General features: G+C 39.0%; 1 protein-coding gene across 1 annotated transcript; it reads left to right on the top strand.

Moving 5' to 3' along the window:
- Positions 1-2,469: 2,469 nt before the first annotated feature.
- Positions 2,470-18,284, top strand: LOC120495777 (carbonic anhydrase 3-like). The gene is made up of 7 exons (XM_039695632.1): positions 2,470-2,592; positions 3,457-3,654; positions 11,045-11,163; positions 12,049-12,141; positions 12,988-13,053; positions 13,915-14,070; positions 17,134-18,284. The coding sequence occupies exons 1-7, from the start codon at positions 2,547-2,549 to the stop codon at positions 17,251-17,253; spliced, it is 798 nt and encodes a 265-aa protein (XP_039551566.1). The 5' UTR covers positions 2,470-2,546; the 3' UTR covers positions 17,254-18,284.
- The last annotated feature ends 1,513 nt before the right edge of the window (positions 18,285-19,797 follow it).

The following is a 19,797-nucleotide window of genomic DNA, read 5'->3' on the forward strand; positions in this document are numbered from 1 at the left end:
GTATTTCATCTCGAGAGAGGTATTGATGGACACAGGAAATTCAGGCTTGGGGAAAGGAGTAAATCCAGAGGAAAGGGGTAAGAACACTATTTTGAATAAGGAAGAAGATCAAAGTAGAAGAAGCCAGAAGAAAGCCTCCTGTCTTACTTGGTCCTCTTGATGACTCTCAAGTCCTACGGAAAAAGAGCTCAGTGAAAGCATATACACAAAAGATCATTTGTTTTTCATCAGAAATAACTTATTTATTTGATTTAAAGGTCTGAATTAAAGTGTCTGATGTTAAAACATTTTCTTAGATTGCTCCTTCTTTATTTCCACATCTAAATGTCAAGGAGTTCAGAACACACACTGACTCTGAAAAATTGCTCTGCCTGAGAGCCCAGGGTAGAAATTACAGTATCTAAAAATTCCTGGGTCTTCCTATCCAGGACATAAAGTACAACCTCAAATCTGTCTGTTAAAGTCAATTTAAAAGACACTGTACTTTCATGTCACATGGTCTCCATCTGCAGATTTGTCTGTGGGTCATGGCAGTGAGAAGATGCCCAGAAATGGAAGTGCAAACTGAGGAAGACGTGGGAAATAGTATGTGCTCTGTCAGACATAAATACAAAGCTCCTGTGTACCTTGTTCATCTCTCCACTTTTATACTGCAAAGTCACTGAAATATCTTGGGTGATTCCAAACCTTGATTTGTTATCTTGCCTCAAATTATTCATGGCAAAGTTAGATGTATTGTTCATTGGCTAATACTTCTCTTTAGCTTCAATAACTCTTCAGTTTGTTGGTGTTTACCTCTCTGATGAAGTGCATAGAAAGACAGCTGTCACTTACCCTCTTACCATTTGTTTGCCATGCAAAGCACACTAAGCTTTTATAGTCTCATCTTATAAAAGAGGCTCTTTAATGGCCTTGTCTCCCCTGCACCTGTTGCAATTCATCGTAATTCAGCTTCATGAGGCCAACAGACCTGTCTCAGAGGTCATAGCAGGGTCTCTTCAGCTCCAGTGACATGTCCTTGGTTCACTCCTGGGTTTTTCTGTGAGCAGTGCCTGCCTGGTAACGCTTATTGACATGTTATCACCAACAGACCCACTCTTCTTTCTTCTCTTTCACTTTCTCTTCATATCAGAAAAAACCCTATCAGCCAGGGCTATGATTCACCATGTAGCACCTTCACCTACTAAATATTATCCACTGTAGTTTTCCACAACATTCAGGGATGCTGAATTTTTCTGCACCATGACTCCACACTCCCATCCAATGCCATTTGCATTTTTCTTCAACCAACTTGTACTTTTTTACCTCACTTCATTACTAGCAAGTAAAATAAGCTCAATCCTTCTTATACACAAAGTCTTCTAAAATTTAAATCACAGTAATTCATCTTTTAATCTAGTGTTTTGTCTTCTACTTAGTCAGCCCTTCATCCATTTCACACCATTGATGCTAACCTCTGTCTTTATCTCATCTGGCAATTCTCTGTGTGTCAGAATAACAAATATTTTTAGAAGTCATTTGATTTCTGTGTGTCACATAAGGAACAAATGCCTGCTAGCAAGCATGCTTACAATTTTAAGTGCAATCTGATGCATAACACCCTGCTAAATGAAAGGAGAATTAAAGCTGAAGCAAAACAAACAAATCCTATGCTTAATTTGATAATAACGATTTTATCTGGAGCTGGCAGGAACTGGATCTTCAGCTAGCATAATGATTTCCAATTACCAAGAAACATTGCAGTAGAGGAAGCAGCACCTTTTTAAAGGCTGGAGCAATTAATGCCACCGAATTTTTGCAGGGAAGCTGTTTATGAAGGCAACGGGAGACCGCACAGCAGGGAGCAGCGCTGGAACCCAGGCGAATACAGGGGAATTTCCTAGGGAAGGGTGTGAACCTGTGATAGCCATTTGCACAAAAGCTGTTGGACTCATCCTCTCACCCCCTGCTGGCCCCTGGATCAGGGCTGTGCCACACATCCAGGAGGGAAACACGGCTCCAGCGAGCTCTGGGGAGACACCCAGCCCCTCCGAACCGGACAGGCCTCACGCCAAAAGCGGCTTTCTACAAACAGCCATAAAAAGCCCCGCCGGCCTGCCTGAACCTGCACATTTCATTCAGCAGCCAGCCCGGCTAAAGCTCCCTGGCTGTTCTGGCTGCGCGTCCGCCCATGGATGCGCACCTATGTCTCTTGAATTTGAAAACTATTCCTGCACTGCCTGTGCCTAGTGCTGGACATTCGTGCTTTTCCATATTGCCATCTCCTCGGCGCCGGGGCAGGCGGAGGCAGCCCCTTTCCCTCGCTGGGCATTCCCGGCACTGTCCCGCCGGCTCCTTCCCCCGCTCTCCCGGGGCACAGCGCCCGCGGGGCGGGCGGTCCGAGGCAGCGCCGCTCTCCCCGCCCCCGGCTCCGGGGCCCTCCCGGCCCTCGGGCGGCGGGGACGGGCATGGATTTGGCGGGAGTCTATAAAAAGCCGCCGTGAGGCGAGGCCGCCGTCCTGCCAGAGCCGCCGGCAGAGGCTGGGGCGCGGCGCCGGCACCGCACCATGATCAACCCCAACTACTACCCTTGGGGCTACGACAGCGACAACGGTGAGCAGGGGCCGCGCCCGGCCCGCTCCTCCCGGCAGCGAAACCCGGGCGAAACGGGGCCCCGCTTCCCGAGGGAGCATGGCGGGGACACGGGCCCGGGGCTCTGCAGGTGGCGGGGCCGAGGCCGCTCGGTTGTCGCTCGCAGGCACGGAAGAGGCAAAGGTGGCAGAAGGAGAGGTCCATGGCAGGGGGTCTTTGAGTTGAATAAAGTCAGTTTTCCTACTGTTACTGTAAATTAAAATTGGACATGGCAATATGTCAAATTCAGGCCAGGCCTAATGCAGGAAGAGCAGTGCTGGGCTGCAGACCCCGCCTGCCTGGAGAGGTTGGGGTGTTGGTGGTGTAGTGTTCCTGTTCTCTGCTGCAGGAAGAACAGTTCAGCATTGGTCCGGCTTTTTCCACATGAACTTCTTGGTGAAACCATGATGGTAATTAAATCCACGTTTCAAATTCTTGGCATGTCCAGGGATCAGTGGCCTTTTCTTTTTCCATATGATTATATGGTGCCATATTTCAATCATTTGGGTATATCCCGTCGTACTTCTAGCCGCTGCTGGACTTGAGTATTCACCTCTGGTTTTCTTCCTTGGCCTATTATCACTGTCCTTGTAGTCAGTCTTGAGGTTGCTGTAAGAGTTTAGGTTCAGTTGAAGGACTTGAAATATCCAGTATTCCAGCTAGAAATCAGTCTGTTTGTTTTTATACAGTGAAACTCTTGACAGAGCATGAATTACAACTGGGCAATTAATGCACTTAAATGATGCTCTATACTTAAGCCAAGCCAAGCTTGTGTTAATTGTAACAAGTATAATTCCTATCTCTCTGGAAAAGATTTTCCTGATACTTCTCTGTACTTTTTTGTAGGACCGGATCAGTGGCACAAAAATTACCCTTTTGCAAAAGGACGCCATCAGTCACCGATTGAAATCAATAACAAAGAGGTGCATTATGATAGTTCTCTACTACCATGGTTTGCTAGTTATGATCCTGGTGCAGCTAAGACCATCCTCAATAATGGAAAAACCTGCAGAGTTGTATTTGATGATTCATTCGATAGATCAGGTCGGTTTTGTTTTCATCTCTAATTGTCATTATACGTAAGTGACTGTTTCTCAATTTGCATGGAAGAGCCTGCTCTGAATGTTCAGGCTCTTGGAAGGGTGCTGTGTCCTGCCTGTGTGTGATGTACAGGTTTCTCTGACTGACCCTGTGCTGCTGCTGCTAAAGTGTGGGACTCCTTTTAAAGTTCATCGGTAAAATCACAGGGAATGGAGAGAGCCGCAAAGGAACTTTGTACAGCGTGAATTAAGGTGTAAGATAAATTTCTGGGGCTGCAAAAAGTCATTGCAGTTGTGTTGCTGTTCAGGATGAAGGAGGCCTAGGCTTTGTCTGTGAGAACTGAATTCTGTTTTACCTATTTGAGATGCCCTGAAGAACATCTTAAATTACAATATTTAAAAACTCCGTCCATGTAATTGTGATAAATGAAGTAACAAGCCAGATGTTGCCACAACATCACAGTATTTAATCGGTTGAAACTTTTTGACATTCATGAGGTTTTGTCTTAATGAACATTGATTATAGGGCTGATAAATTTGTGTCACCTTTTATTCCCTTGCAGTTATGACAGCATACAGTGTACAGACTTATTTCTTATCTGCATTAAAACTTACACTTTTTATATGACTAGGACTGACAGCTCTAATTACTATGAGAAATCTTACTAAGAGATTGTTTCATATTAAGTATATATAGACATAGATTTGATTTAATTTAATGGATTTTTGACTAATTGCTTATGTTTCATGAAACTGAGGATCAAAATTTATGTACGCTGGACTAGTTAATATACTATCAAAACTCACAAATTACTCTGCAGTCAAGAGTTTTATAACTTTTCTAGAAAAGTAGGAATTTTCAATGCTATTTGAAGAAAAATATTATTGATGTCAGATAAAATGATGCACAAGTAAAGAAATGTAGCTGTGGTATATGAGGTCTCCATGACTATTACCATTTTTTACCATCTGTTGTTATTTGTTAGAACAGCATCAGATATACCAATGGTTGCATCTTCTGCATAAAAATAAAAGTGTAAGTATTGTGAAAATAACTCAGATTTTGAATGGGAGGGAGTATCCAGACACAGCAATCTACAGCATGGATGCAACAATCACCGCAAAGAGCAAAAAGTTTCAGAATGTTCTGAATTTTTTTCAGATGAACTGCTCAGTAACTGTTGTGTTTTGATCTCAGAAATAAAAAGTGACTCACTGCAAAGAAAGTAGGTGTATATCTCAACTCTTTGAAGTCAAGAAACATTCAGTGTTTGTTGTTATGTCTCCTTTGTTATACCATTGCCTGCAGAGTCTGTGGGTGGTGTTCTTTCTCTAATATAATGCTAATTGCAGGACGAATTCCACTGTGCATACTCCTACTGACTTGAACACATTTTAAGTTTTTTAGGATATGTACAATGGCTTATTTTTTATGTAAAAGAACCACCAGCTGCACAAAACATACATATGCAATAGCAATCATATAGGAATTAAGCTTTTATTCCTCTGGACAAAGATACTCATTCTCTCTGTGTATGTGTCTATCACTCTCTCTATCTGAATTATTTCTGAGTTAAACAGAAAACTAAGCATTTCTTTTCCTGACTTTTTTCAGTTATAGTGGTCATACCCATATCTGTACTTCTGTCTACATTTTCATTAGTTTGGATAAAATAGATTGCTGAATAAATTACCAAGGTGAATAATAAAATCAGTTACTTTGGATGTCTCCAAGTTTTACATCCACTGTGTATCCTGCCAAGAACATTTGGAGAATTCACAACTGAGGACAGTTTCTTAAATTCAGACAATTAGAGTGTCATCCAATATAATTCAGGTATTATGTTGAAAAACACCTTATTACTTTTATCTTTAGGGTTAGCCTAGTGGAAGGAATTGGAGAATTTATTTCCAGCTGTTTATAAAGTCTGATTGACTTTGAGAATCTGCTACAAATTGGAAAGCTTTGCTGACAGATGAGGTTGCTGTAGGACCAGTATTGTGCCTCTGCTGCCTATCCATACAAGTTAATGGCTTCTTGTGGATTCATTTTCCTGTCTTACTGTATCCATGTAGATGGACCTTATGCACTGTAAAATGATTGCAGGTGGGGGCTGGAGTCTGAAAATTAAGAAAAGAACTGGGAGCTGAAATCAAACCTTCTAGGTAGCTGGGCTCAGTAAAACACACCAGAACTTGGGTACTTTGGCAGTCTAACACTGCTATGGTTTTTTTGGCCTGATTGGCAGTTCAGATACTCTTTTAGATCCAGCAGTGACCCAATTTTTGGTTTGAATTAGGGCTGACATCTTATTTCCACTATCAGAATCCATTTATTTCTAAAATTCATAAAATATTCATATCAGAGAAGTGTCCTGAGAGTTTCTAGCTGGTGGGACTATTGTCACAATGTTCTTTGGGATATATGACTTCCTTACAGTTAATGACTCTTTGGCTATTGTTGTAATACCTTGGTTAGATGTTTACACCAGAGTCTTTGATTGTTTGAGAAACAGTAAAATACAGAAGTCTGGTGATGGAACCCAGACAGAGCAGCTGGATAGAGATACACTAAGATCACATGGATACCTGCCTTCATCTTCCCTCTTTGTTGTTTTTGTTGGCAAAATTTGAATTTGTTCATCAAGCAAACAAATTCCTACTTCTTCTTTTACTGGCTTTCAGATGAGTGACATTGAAGGGTTTGGAGTACCTCAGTGCAGGCACACATTCTTACAGGCTTACCTTGATGCTGTTTTCAGAATCTTTCCTGTCAAAGAAATGTGTGGCTTTGAAAGTGGATGATGAAAAAAAAAAATAGAGACAGTTACTGTAAGAAGTTGGAGCTTGTTGCTAATCAGCTCTTTTAGCATGATTAGAGCTTGTGGCCAGCATTTCCTCAAATACCATTTGTGGGAAATCTCATTTATTTTTGCAAATGAAATTTTGATTATCCACTTCTGGTAAATAAAACATTTTTTTTCACTGGTTATTATAGGCTGAGGACAAACCCCAGTAACTTTAAACCAGGGGGAAGTCTGTCCATAGACACTCCAGTTTTAGTTGATTCCTGCAAAATGTTACTTAACATTTTGTCTGGTGAATTTACAGTGGAAAAAATCAGTAGCTGTTACCACTACTTTTGTAGTCATAGTACCACTGTACTGCATTAGGCAAAAGGCAGCAACGTTAAAATTCTTCCTTCGGTATAGCAACACATCTGTCATTTGTCATGTCTGCAGGAAAAAAAAAATAGAGACAGTTACTGTCAGAAGTCGGAGCTTGTTGCTAATAAGCTCTTTTAGCATGATTAGGGCTTGTGGCCAGCATTTCCTCAAATACCGTTTGTGGAAAATCTCATTTATTTTTGAAAATGACACTTTGATTATCAACTTGTGGTAAATAAAACTTTTTTTTTTCCACTGGTTATTATAGGCTGAGGACAAACCCCAGTAACTTTAAACCAGGGGGAAGTCTGTCCATAGACACTTCAGTTTTAGTTGATTCCTGCAAAATGTTACTTAACATTTTGTCTGGTGAATTTACAGTGGAAAAAATCAGTAGCTGTTACCACTACTTTTGTAGTCATAGTACCACTGTACTGCATTAGGCAAAAGGCAGCAACGTTAAAATTCTTCCTTCGGTATAGCAACACATCTGTCATTTGTCATGTCTGCATTAAGGTATTGAGAACTCCTGTACTTGGGTACAGGGAATTTAGGATTTGAGCTTCTGTTAACTTGGAATTTCCACTGGAAAAAATCAGTAGCTGTTACAAAAATAGCACCACTACTTCTGTAGTCATAGTACCACTCAATGGCTGTACTGCATTAGGCAAAAGGCAGCAACATTAAAATTCTTCCTTCAGTATAGCAACACATCTGTCATTTGTCATGTCTGCATTAAGGTATTGAGAACTCCTGTACTTGGGTACAGGGAATTTAGGATTTGAGCTTCTGTTAACTTGGAATTTCCATTGTTAGAATTAAAAGTGCTTGACTTTTTATTCTAGTCAAGGGCCTGCTGAGGCTACAGCTACACAGAGGACTGTCATTTTTCTGCCCCTGGAGGTGGGGCAGCCACACAGATCACAAACGAGGATGATTTGGGAGCTGACTGATGAGCAGGCTGGCAAATATGTGTCATAGTGTAGGTGAGGGTGGGTGGCAAGCTGACAGACTTCTGTCTGACACTTCTCTTTCCCAGTCTGTCCCCAAAAGAGTACAAAGTTCAAACAGAAATAAGCGTAATCCTGCTGCATATCTGTTCAGTGCTTGCTTAAAGAATATTTCAGTGAGAACTGAAATTTGAGTTCCAAAAGCTTTTAGGAAACACATTTTATCCCTGCAGTTAGCTGGATGGTTTCAGTACAGAGATGCTGTCCTGAGCAGAGGCTTTTTTATGACTTTCAAAATGTGACAGTGATGTGAAACAGCTGTGGTTTCTGTACTGCACTGTTAGTTTCTATTATAAAGCAGCATAACAAAGGTAATATGTCTTTTCAATTGTCATACAGTAGTACATTACTAATTTAATTTCATTGGGGTTTACCAGTTCATTTTATGGATTTGGCAGGATGCAAGATCATAAATCTTCCTAGAACAGTCATTCCTTGTCATGTTTATAAACACAAGTGGTCTCATGAGTCTGCTTTGTTCTCTGTGGGTTTTTTCACCTTCCTTTACAGCAAACAGGGAAGACATTTGTGTAGGCATAACTTTGCCAGTTTTACTTTTAGTGAGGGCAAATGACAATTGACACTAGCAGGGATTAACAACCAGACCCCTACAGAAGCTGCTCAGCAAGTGCACATATTTGAAAAGCTTCTTGTCACTTTCCTGTTGTCAAGGGCACCCAGCTAACTAAGGCAAAGTGACTGGAGCAGCCATCTCCACTCAACTGCATGACACCTTCATTTTGCTGTGTCACAGAGTGAGAGACAGGGTTTTCTTGCCTTAATTGCATCTTACTGTGCAACACTTGCCCTAGTGATTACACTGAAAGTGAAAAAAGCCCGTTCTTTTATTAGCCCATTTTGTCTCATGCTGCTCAGCTGATGACAGATCAAATAAAAGGTGAGCTTTTTTCCAGAGCAGATGTCCATGTGTGTGTCCATGTAGGATTGTTCCGTGATAGATCATTCTTCACTGTGGATGTGTGGGGGGCACAGAATTTGGGCAAGACAGACTGACATTTTTATGTTTGGCATCAGGCACTGATGGGTCACTGAGGGTGATGTGCAAACCCATTTAGAGTCAGTCACTGAGCAATGGGATGAGAGTTTGCAACAATAAGGCACCAAAAAGGTGCCTCTCCCCTGTCTTCCTGAGCTGGTTTGTGTATTCCTGCACCTGGGCCGTGTTACTTTAATGGCAGCAAGTTTAAGGGAGTTACATGTTGGTAATTCTAACATGACTCTCAGATATTTAAGGTGAACATTTCCTTTGTAATAATAGTCAGAGAAATTCCCTGTTACATGTAAATAATTTATACTAACATTGCAGAAAAATTAGATCAAGATACCATCTCTTCTATTATAACCTTTTATTTAATATTCTTTTTCTGTTATGTGGTTGTGAATTTTTATTTGCATAGTATTGAAGCCTAAGAGGGTAAAGATATGTTTAGAATTTAAGTTGCAAAGCACGTGCTTAAAAATAAAAAAAAAAACCTTACTAACTTTGAGCTATGCAGACAGAGTTTTTGGGATTTTTAATGTTTTAAATATTGGAGAACTTAATTATTGTAATGGTTTTGTTTATTTTTCCATTTTTAAAATGCAGGAAGGTTTAATTTACTTACATTGTTATTTCCTGTATTTATATGTTTAATACTATACACTTGTAATTAAAAGAGAAAGAAATACCTTTTTACCTTCAGGAGCTGTTGTTTGCATCATTCTTTCTGCTTAAAGTGTGTTAGGTAAAGTTACTGCCTATTTATAGATGAGTAAAACTGGAATGTGTTGGCATGAGATGATGCAGAGCTTCACCTAATGCCCAATCAAAAATGTCTGCTGATGGCCCATCAGTGGAAATAATTACATACTTTTACCTTAAAGAGGATTACTTGGCCTTACAGATCTATTTTAATGGAGAATTGATGGCCTTGTCAGCTACTACTCTTACCCTGACTGTGTTCACCACCGTTATGAGTGTCTGTGGGAAGAAGTAAAAGGAATTTGTTGAGAAAAACAGCTTGCTCAGCTCTTAGTGCTGTATTTCTTGAGATGATAATGGATTTAATAATTTTCATATTGAAGGATATTTTTCTCTGGCATATAAAGACCAGTTCTTGAAACTGCTGAAAGTTATAGGAATGCTATAACTTTTGTTGTCAAAAAAAGTGAATGACAATTGAGTATCTTCTAGTACTTGGTGAATGTAAATACGTTTTTCTATTTCATTGATTCTTTCAAATAGACCACCTTCATTTACAATATTATTTATGAATGGTAACATTATTTAGAAAATTAGCTATCATTCATCACTGGCTGGACTTTTCTTCACAAAAATAGCTTGCATTCTCAGTGTTTGCTTTTCTAGTTTATTTTCTGCATTCTTTCTTCTTTTCCACAACTGGAGGGAGCAGCTATTAGAGCAGAAGCAGCATCAGTGATTTCATAACTCTTTAAAAAATAAGTCATAGCCTGCAGTAAGATGCAACATTTTGTAGTGTTTTCTGGGAATTTCTTTATCATCTAGCACTTCAGTAGTTGATCTTAATTGTGGTTATATTTGTGTACTTTCACATCAGCAAATCCTAGATTTAATTCAGGGGGAGATTAAGACCTCTCTATATTTAGGTGTCTTATTGTGTGATTTTAAAAGTTGGTAGGTTATAGCTAAACTGCCATTTGAGGAAACAGAGTTGGAGTTCAAGAAGTCCAGAGAGCAATTCAGGTCACTGTCTGTTGAGTGTCTACTTTAAGGCAAGCAGAATTACTCTAGAGGCCTGACTGTTCTGATTAGGGGTTACTTAGGTTACCCAAACACAGGCATCCTGTGACATGTTTGATAACCTAATCTATTTCCCCTTGCCTCCAGATATTGGTTTAGAATGTACAATTCTTCCACAGATCCTGGACCAGATCTCTCAGTCCTGTCCAGATGTCTCTGGACTATTCCAGAAAGTACTAGGTGCACATTCATGCAGCTGAATTAAATCAGTGATCTCTAGTGACTGTAATGGAAGCCTAGACACAAAAGTTCTCCTCTGCCTGTAGGTGTGTATGGCTGAAGGTGGTTGCCTGACGTGTGGCTAAAATCAGGACATAGGGCATCTGTACAGCAAATATGTAAATACATGAGTAAATATTGCAGATACATATGTATTTCATTTAAAAGAGTTGGGAGATCCTTGAGTCTGATGCTGTTGCAGATTATCAATTGCAGTGCTGAGAGGTGGGCCACTTCCAGGAGTCTACAGGCTGCGGCAGCTGCACTTCCACTGGGGCTCGTCTGACGACCACGGCTCGGAGCATGTTGTGAATGGAGTGAGGTATGCAGGAGAGGTAAGATTCACCACTTCTTGCTTTAAAACAGGGTGTTAAATAAAATTTTACACTATTGTTCTGGTGGGACAAAATTTGTCATTTCTCTGTTTTTCTGGGAATTCTTTCTGTTTGTTTATCTGTGCCTTTTTATTCTTAGTCCCATTGATTCTTATAAACATAAATCAAGTTGAAGTCATTCTCACAGCAGGAGAAAAGAAAAGTTCTGTGTGAAACAAAGGTTTCCATTTTCTCAAACCAGTGTGGTGTGAAACAGCACAGCAAGACCGAGTTACTCATATGCAATCCAAACTTACTAAAACAGTATTCTGAAAATAGAGAATTATAGTAGTAGTATAAAATTGCAGTGATAGAAAGGGGGGGGAAGAATGAATTACCTTGGTTCTTTAGCACCTTAGGATTGTAAAGAAAATGAGAAATATAGACTAATAATATACATGAATGACATTCATATAGGTTCTTTGGCAGAATTGCTGTAATTCGAATGCCAGATGGAAATGAGTCACATATCAGTAGATGATGTCTGAACTGCATGGTCTACCTGATTACATCAGCAACTTTTCTTCAGCTTTAACATGAGATTACAGTTATTTTTTTTCAATTTCTTATTCATATATTTATAGTTTATTTTAAAAATAGTATAAATATGCTATTAGTATAAATATGCTAATAGCATAAATATGTTATTAAATAGTATAATTATGCTATTAGATATAAGTAATAGATTACTTTGCTGTCCCTTTTTCTTCTCCCTTTTTTGGAAGGCCTCAGTATCATTCCTTATTGCCTCAAACTCACACAATTATGTGAAGAACTTTAAATTCAGCCTTCTGATGGCTTGCTGTTCAATAACGGGGGTTTTTAAATCTTTTTCTTTGTTTCAAGCTACATTTGTTACACTGGAATCCCAAATACAGTAATTACCTTGATGCTAAGAGAAGAACTGATGGGATTGCTGTTTTGGCCATATTTTTGCAAGTAAGTAGAAGCATGCAACCCTTCTTTGCCTTGATACTATGAAGTTTCTATTCTTGGAAAGTTAAACAAAGCAGAACTCTCTGGTGGGTATATTTTCTAGGGATCCTGCCACATTGAAGGGGTTGACTTTCAGTAATGTATCCCTTTCAAGTTACAGAGCATGAGTCATATTATCTCAAGTGGTATCCAAAACTACACACACTTGTCCCTGCAGCTATTGTGTCACTATGTGGTTCATGGAATGGGGACATGTGTCAGAAGTGGACCTCTGACCAACAGCAGTCAGCTGTCTTTTTTGCTAACTGGGGACAGATTTCAAGGACATGCATCTCTTCTAGGTTTTTCATGAACTTTCTCTCAAATAAAACTATCTTACAGGCAGTACATATTACTCGTCCTGTTCTAAAAATCCTTTTAGGGGCATGCAGCCTTAGCCTGAAATATTAACTGTTGCTCTCTCTTGTTTAATTAATATTCACTAGATACAGAACTAGAGATAGAAAGCTGGATGTATTTTTTGAGATCAGAAATTGCAAACAATATATCTACCATGAAATCTGTGTTGTGAAATTACCTGTTATGCTAAAATTTCTGTACTGATTAAATGTCCCCCTTTGTATCATAATATCTGTTAGGGTACAGGCAGAGGTAACAGACAGAAGACATAGCTTACCAAGCTGGTGGGGATGATAGATTGGGTTAATGCATTATAATTTTATAGTTGATACATGTTTAGATAGATGCTTGTAGTTTTACAGTTGATAGATGCTCATAGAGAAAAATAGGAAAAAAAAGAAACCTGGTCAAACAGAACTCCTTGCTTAGCTTACACTTTGTTCTTTACAGGTTGGGGAAACTCCCAAACCAGAGATGAAGAGAATTCTTGAAGAAATAAATGCTATCAAAACAAAGGTAACGATGTTAAGCTTTTCTGTACAGGAAGATTGCTCAAAGTCTCAGGACAAAATAATAAAGAATAACGTCTGACTTCCTAGTTTTCAGATTCTTCTCTGCAACATTTCTAGAATATATTTGGGAATAAAACCATGGACAGCTTTTCCTTAACATGAAAAGTCCTTTCTTCCACTTACTTATGAGCCTTCTTTGACTTTAGCAGGGATATGAGTTTGGCAAAAATGGGCAATTTACCCAGTCTTTGATTGCTTAAAAAATAGGCATGGGACCTTATTGCCTCATTGGGCAGTGCCAAATAAAAGGCATATTTATAAATTGGCCCATTTGGTCCTAATATGCTGCCTAATGGATCTCTGGAAATACCACTGACTAGACATTTGTGTCTTAGATAACATTGTGATAAATCTCACATTTCATAGGCTGTCTTGCTTGTTATTAGTACAAATATTATAAAAGTAGTACCTGTCTCACTTTGTTATATGGTGACCTAATGAAATATTCAATAGGTAGAAAGAATTTCTGTAAGAAAGGAGGCCAGAAGGAGGAGTATTCTGCACAGAAATGAGTGAAACACACTGGTACTGGACGTTGCTTCACATGAGTTAGCTGAGGTACAAGGAGCAGCATCATGGAGTTTTCTGTTTTGTCATGCTTCTCTGGGCCCATGTGTGAGGGTCGTTCAGTTCCCCTGTCTCACTGCACCATTATATCTCATGCAGATCTGTGCTTACTTTCCTCATGTGCAGTATCTGAGTCACTCCCTGTTTCTTTAAATAGCAGAGCTGCAAACAAATCTTGACTAGATTTGTTGAAGAGTTTTCTGTTTTGTTTTGTTGTGTTTTTGTTTTTATTTTAAAGGGGAAAAATGCTCCTTTTCCAAACTTCGATCCTTCAATTCTTTTCCCTAAATCCCATGACTACTGGACATACCACGGATCTGTCACTACTCCACCTTGCGAAGAGTGTGTTACCTGGATTATTCTTAGAGAGCCCATCATAGTCAGTTCAGACCAGGTAAACTCTGCCCTTCATTTTATTTACATGCAATGACCTGAATTTATTCTTTTGACAAGGACAACAGTCATTGGATTTGTGAGAAATTATTGGATTAAAAGAGGAGTGAAGAACTACCCCACATCCAACACCATGTTAGTTCAAGTCCACAGATATCAGAGAGCTTTTTAAATCAGTAAAAACATACAGCAGTGTAGATAGTCAGAGTTTTCTTTCAAAAACATAATTTATCAGAGCAGGAATGTAATGGGACTGGTGATTCTGCCTGCCCTGTACTGCAGATGGGAGTGTAAGTTGGAAGTGTTGAATTACATGCTTGATATCTGTTTCTGGAAGGCATACCAGCTAAATTTTCACAAACTGGAGCAACATCAGTTAACTATAATGTATTGTTAATATCAAAAACGTTTTTGGTTACTTACTGTAAAGAAGTATTTCTTGTTAATTCCTCTCCTAATTTATCCCCAATCCACTTACAGGAATTTGAAAGCCTGCTTTTAGCACATTTCAGCCTATAATTCTAATCTTACCACATATAAGTCAGTTTTCCCACCCGAGGTTATTCCTCTAGTCAGCAGACTATAATGATGCAGTACCACAAATTTCAAGGCTCCAGGATACAAAGCACATGAATATTAATTAAGGGATGGATATATCATGTAGGTATTACGATTAGACACATAACTTCTCGTTTTAAGTTTTCAAGATTATACTGTGTTTACTGTATTCATTGATGCATATGTTACCACAAAAGGGAAATATTTTTATTTTCTAGTACTTTGTATTTAAGTGGCTCTTTATCTTTTAAGCAATAGAACTTGGGTACGATGAGAAACTTAGCTGGCAATAGATGAAAAATGGTCATGTGTTCATATAACTTACAGCTTAATTTTCAGAGCTCATTGAATTGCTCTGCCTTCTGTTTCCTTGTCCATCCAAAAATTAAAATATGGAGGCTATTTTAAAGTGGGTACTTCTGTGAAAAATACAAATATGGTCTGACTGCTTTCCACAAAATGAATCATCTTAGATGTTTATATTACAGAAGGTCAGCTACAGATTATATTAGGAAAAGTGTAGTCATTATTGAGCATCTCTGATTTAAAATGCATTTTTAAAGAAAGAATTAATCACATTATTAATCCAGCTTCATGAAAAGACTTTTTGACTACAGTTGTGTTTGGGTCATGATCTTTTTTTCAGTTGTTCTAAAATTAGTGAGTTTTGGGAAACATACAGACTGTTCTTTAACCATTCCTCCTGCAGAAAAAATGGAACATTTAAGTTAAAGATGAAATTACTACATAGAGACGAGACATTGGCTCTTACCCTGAGGTAGCTGCTTTTCAGGCAGAATTGGCAGCGTGTGTGAGTTATTGTCTAGAAATACAATAGAAATACTTCCCTCACTCCAGAGTGCCCGCACTCTAAATAATGTATTCATAAGAGGATTGTGTTGCCAATTATTTCTAATCCTAGACAGTGTAGTACCAGGCAGCCTCATTAATAGTGATTATTTTAAGTGTGTGTGCATTTGCAGTGGATTTCTTGGATGCTTTTGCAGCCAGATGGTAACCATATATTAGCCACAAGGGGAAGTGCAGTCGCTGCAAATCAGTGCAATGCAGGAAAATCAATTCACTAGAAATCCCAGGGAGATAGAGTGTGGGTGGCCTAGCTGCTCAGATTACTTTTAATGAAAGAACGGGAATTTAGCTGTGGAATAACTCTGTCTAATTGCAGACTAATTTTTTCATCTTTATGTAATCGTAGCCGGAACACATGTTGGTTTCTTACTGAGTAGAGCAGATCTTCCACAAATAATAAACTCCAGCACTCTTCTCCAATCATAATTTATCAGTTTTAGCAAAACTGATGAATATTTTCATATCTTCCTGTACAAATTATTCTTCATCTCAACTCTGAAATTTAATTTCAGAATATTAATCCATCGGATGCATGTTATGCTGGTTATAAATGTGATCTCATTGTTGTTCAGGCTGACTAGGATGGCTGGCTTTTCTGAACTGTTCAGTGAACAGTAATGTTGAGATGCCCAAGCTAGCTCAGTCCATAAACTAGAAGAAGTTTAATCACAGTGAATCCAGGTTTGACAACCTAGGCAAAAGTTCTGCTTGTATTGGCCTTGAAATCTGTACTGAAAAGTAGATATGTCAGTGCATTGGAGCTCCTGTTGAACAAAGGTGATGCATGTCCTGCATGGGACTACGTTTTCGAGTTACACATGGGAAATGTGTGTGTGCTTTTCATGGTAAGTCATTCAAACAGGGACAGGGTCAAGTGTCTGAATCACAGCTGATGTGCTTTGGGTCTAGTGCAGTGCATGGTAGTGATAAGAAATGAATATAGGGTATCTGTATACATGTTGCATCCTTGGAAAACTAGAAAGCAGTAGAGAAAGAGTATTACAGTTTTGATGAGTATGGGCAGAACTCTTCGTAGGACATCTCTCCAAAAAGGAAACATACCTTGGTATGACCAAGGAGAGTCAAGCTGTAGACCTTTTTTACAAACCATTTGAAACCTTGACCAAGTCTTCATCCCGATTTAAATTCTAATTCCTGTTACCAATAATGAACTCCTTGTGTCACTGCAGCAAAATATATCCTCTGCTGCAGACGTCCCATGGAAATGAACGATTAATTTATAATTCAGCTTTAAAACCTTGTAATTCTAAAGGATTCTTAAGAATCAGGCACTAAGGTGAGGTTAGAGTAGGAGAGGTTGATTACAGCAGGTGCTGCTGTATTCACATTTTCTGAGTGCTTCCCACAGTTTCTGTATCTGTACACAGTTCTGTAGACAGGATCTAAATGACACTATTTTTCACAATTCTGTTCAACTAGGACCCATTTTTCTGTTTTGATTATTCATAAGAATATCACTGCCAGGAAAAGAACAGAGTACAGTTCTTGTGGTGGTGGGGTGAAGGACATCTTCACAACATTGAAGGAGACTTGTTTCCCCAGCTGGACCAGCCTCCTTAGCTTTGGATTTGATCCCAAAGGATTTATCAAGACACTTTTTTTTGCTCTTCTGCAGATGGCAAAGCTCCGCAGCCTCTCCAAGAACGCCGAGAACGAACCCAATCACCCCTTGGTTGATAACTGGCGCCCGACTCAGCCGCGGTATTTCAGGATGGTGAGCGCGTCGTTCCTCTAGGACCTGGCTGCTGTTGGGTGGCTCTGAGAGAGGCAACCTCTAGAAATAAGAGGTGTTTTTGTTTTGTGTCCTTTGCTGCATTTACACAGATCTCCAGCTGTAGGTCTGAAACTTGAGTTGTGGAATGAGAATTTCACTTTCAGAGGATTACATTTATTTAGGCAAATCCTACTGTTAAAATGGAAGTAGAGAATCTATTTGGTTCTTCATAACTGCTTTAGCATTAGCTTTGGTTAATAGTTCAAAGGAAGAAGGAAGATGCTACTAATAATTACAAGACAATTTCCTATTGTGCACATGTCCCTTGAAGCTTGTCTGATTGCATGCTAAAGAGGTTTCAGTTAAGAGAAGTAATTGTTTTCACCATTAAAGACATATTTTTCAGTAGATGTTTTCAGAATTACCCATATCCAGCTCTGAACTGCACCAGTTAATCCACAGGCATTCTTGGAAATTATAAACTCTTTTGGTCTTTGGTACATAAAATGTGAAAGGATAGGAAGTTGTGTTACAATCACTGATAAAGAGCTAAACTTTTGCTTTCTTAAAACAATGGACAGGTGATACAGAGATCTGTTCTGAAAATTGTATTCACCGAGTTATATGTAGTTAAAACTATGGGAAGGGGGAAGAGCTATTTCTTCTTGTGTCACAACTGGTTCTCTTTATTAAAAGACTAATTTCCATTTTAATATTGTAGCAGTCAAGGTGACATAAATTTTGTGAAGTTGGTCTTTGTATCCTTCGTATATATTTTATTCATGTATGCAAATGGCTTTTCTGTGTAAAAAGGGTGTTAAAATAAGAAGAGTCCTTAGTCTTTTTAATTATTTTTGAGACAAATTCTCATTTAATGTACAAATGTAATCAATCCTGCTGTCAATGAAGTTTGTGCATAAACATCTGAAACCACAGCTGGACTCTTAATCAAAATGCAATTGACCAACGTGTTCTTGTCTCTTGTTTTGGCACAAAGAACAATGAAACGGGGTTGTAAGCCTCTAATTGAAATAACACTATTTCTGCATTAAAAAATCCAATAATAATAAACACATTTACTTAATATTTTTTGTTCTGTAGTTTTTTACTATTTAGAAACATGTAAAAGTAGCAGAATTTTAGAGAAAGACCTGTCAATGTCCTCTGTATTATATCTTTATAGAAACTGATGATGTGTAGGATCTTTTTCAGAACTATTTGAACTATAAGAGTACTAATTTAACATGACACCTAAATAGCCACATCCTTGAGATGGTCACATCCATTCTTTTAGTGAGATCATCTCTGTTCTGACAAAGGCTTTCTTGAAACATCATATGAATCAACTTCACAAGTTGACTGCAGAGTGGAAAAGTTCAGTCTGTATCCAAACTCACTAAACCGAAAGGTAATTTCAGGAAATACAAAGCAGGTGCTGCTCTAGCAGTGCCTGGGTTCTTGGCTGCCATGTTAAGGGGCAGGAGGACATTGCTGAGCTTGCTGATGGGAGAGGGGTAATGTTCCTTCATCACAAAAAGGAAAATTGAAGCAAAAATTGATTTTCCAAAATGCTTCGTTTGTTGTGAGTTACAAGGTAAGTTGTTTTACAGAATGCTGTATTAAACTGAGTTGCATATCCTAGAGCAGGCGGGTTTTTTTCCCCTGCAAATCTGGAACGTGTAATCTTAGTGGGGTTTAATGATATGGTGGTTTCCCAGTCATGCTTTGCAAAGGAGTGCTATAAATGCAGGTGAGGTAAGCCTCATCCTCCAGAGCCATGTTTATTAAGTTGGAAACTTAAAAGTTGAAGTAATCTCTCAAAAGTGTCATTTGACTCTTCCATGCAGTTGTTTTCATTTTATCTGCATTCAAAATTAGTAAAAAGTAGACTAAATACGGCCCAGGAGAGCTGCAGATAGGAGGAAGTGTGGGAAAAAGGGTTTTGGCAGTTGTTTTACAGACCCTGTCCCTCTGTTCAGGGACTGCTGGAAGTAATGATGACAGATCTAGAAAACAATGGTACAGCAGGCATCAGGGGAAAAATGGAAAGAGTAGGAGTAGAAGGAAAATAAAAAGCTTAAGAATGGTGGTGGGGGTGCTTCAGGGACCATGTGAATCACATTGAAAGCTGAATATATGAGGAGTTTAGGGAGAGCTTTGAAGGCAGCAGGGAGAAATGTGGGGTGCTGTGAGTCAGCATTTAGAATGTGCTCATGTATCATGCAATTTCCTGCTCTCTCTGGCTGTGTTCATTGTTATTCTGCAGAGACTACCCCTTGCTTTGCAGTTTTCCCCAAGTTACAAGAAAAATTAATCACTGATATGACTGAATTCAGATCACGTAGCAGTAACATCCGTCATACCTCACTTCTTACCCTCACATTCCCACTATGTGGCTACCCCTTGCTTTGCAGCTTTCCCCAAGTACAAGAAAAATTAATCACTGATATAACTGAATTCAGATCACGTAGCAGTAACATCCGTCATACCTCACTTCTTACCCTCACATTCCCACTACGTGGTCTAACTCTGCACTGCAGGAATAGGGAGCACTGTCTTCAGAAC

This window comes from Passer montanus, unplaced genomic scaffold, assembly GCF_014805655.1.
Source record: "Passer montanus isolate IOZ18808 unplaced genomic scaffold, ASM1480565v1 scaffold90, whole genome shotgun sequence".
NCBI lineage: Eukaryota > Metazoa > Chordata > Aves > Passeriformes > Passeridae > Passer > Passer montanus.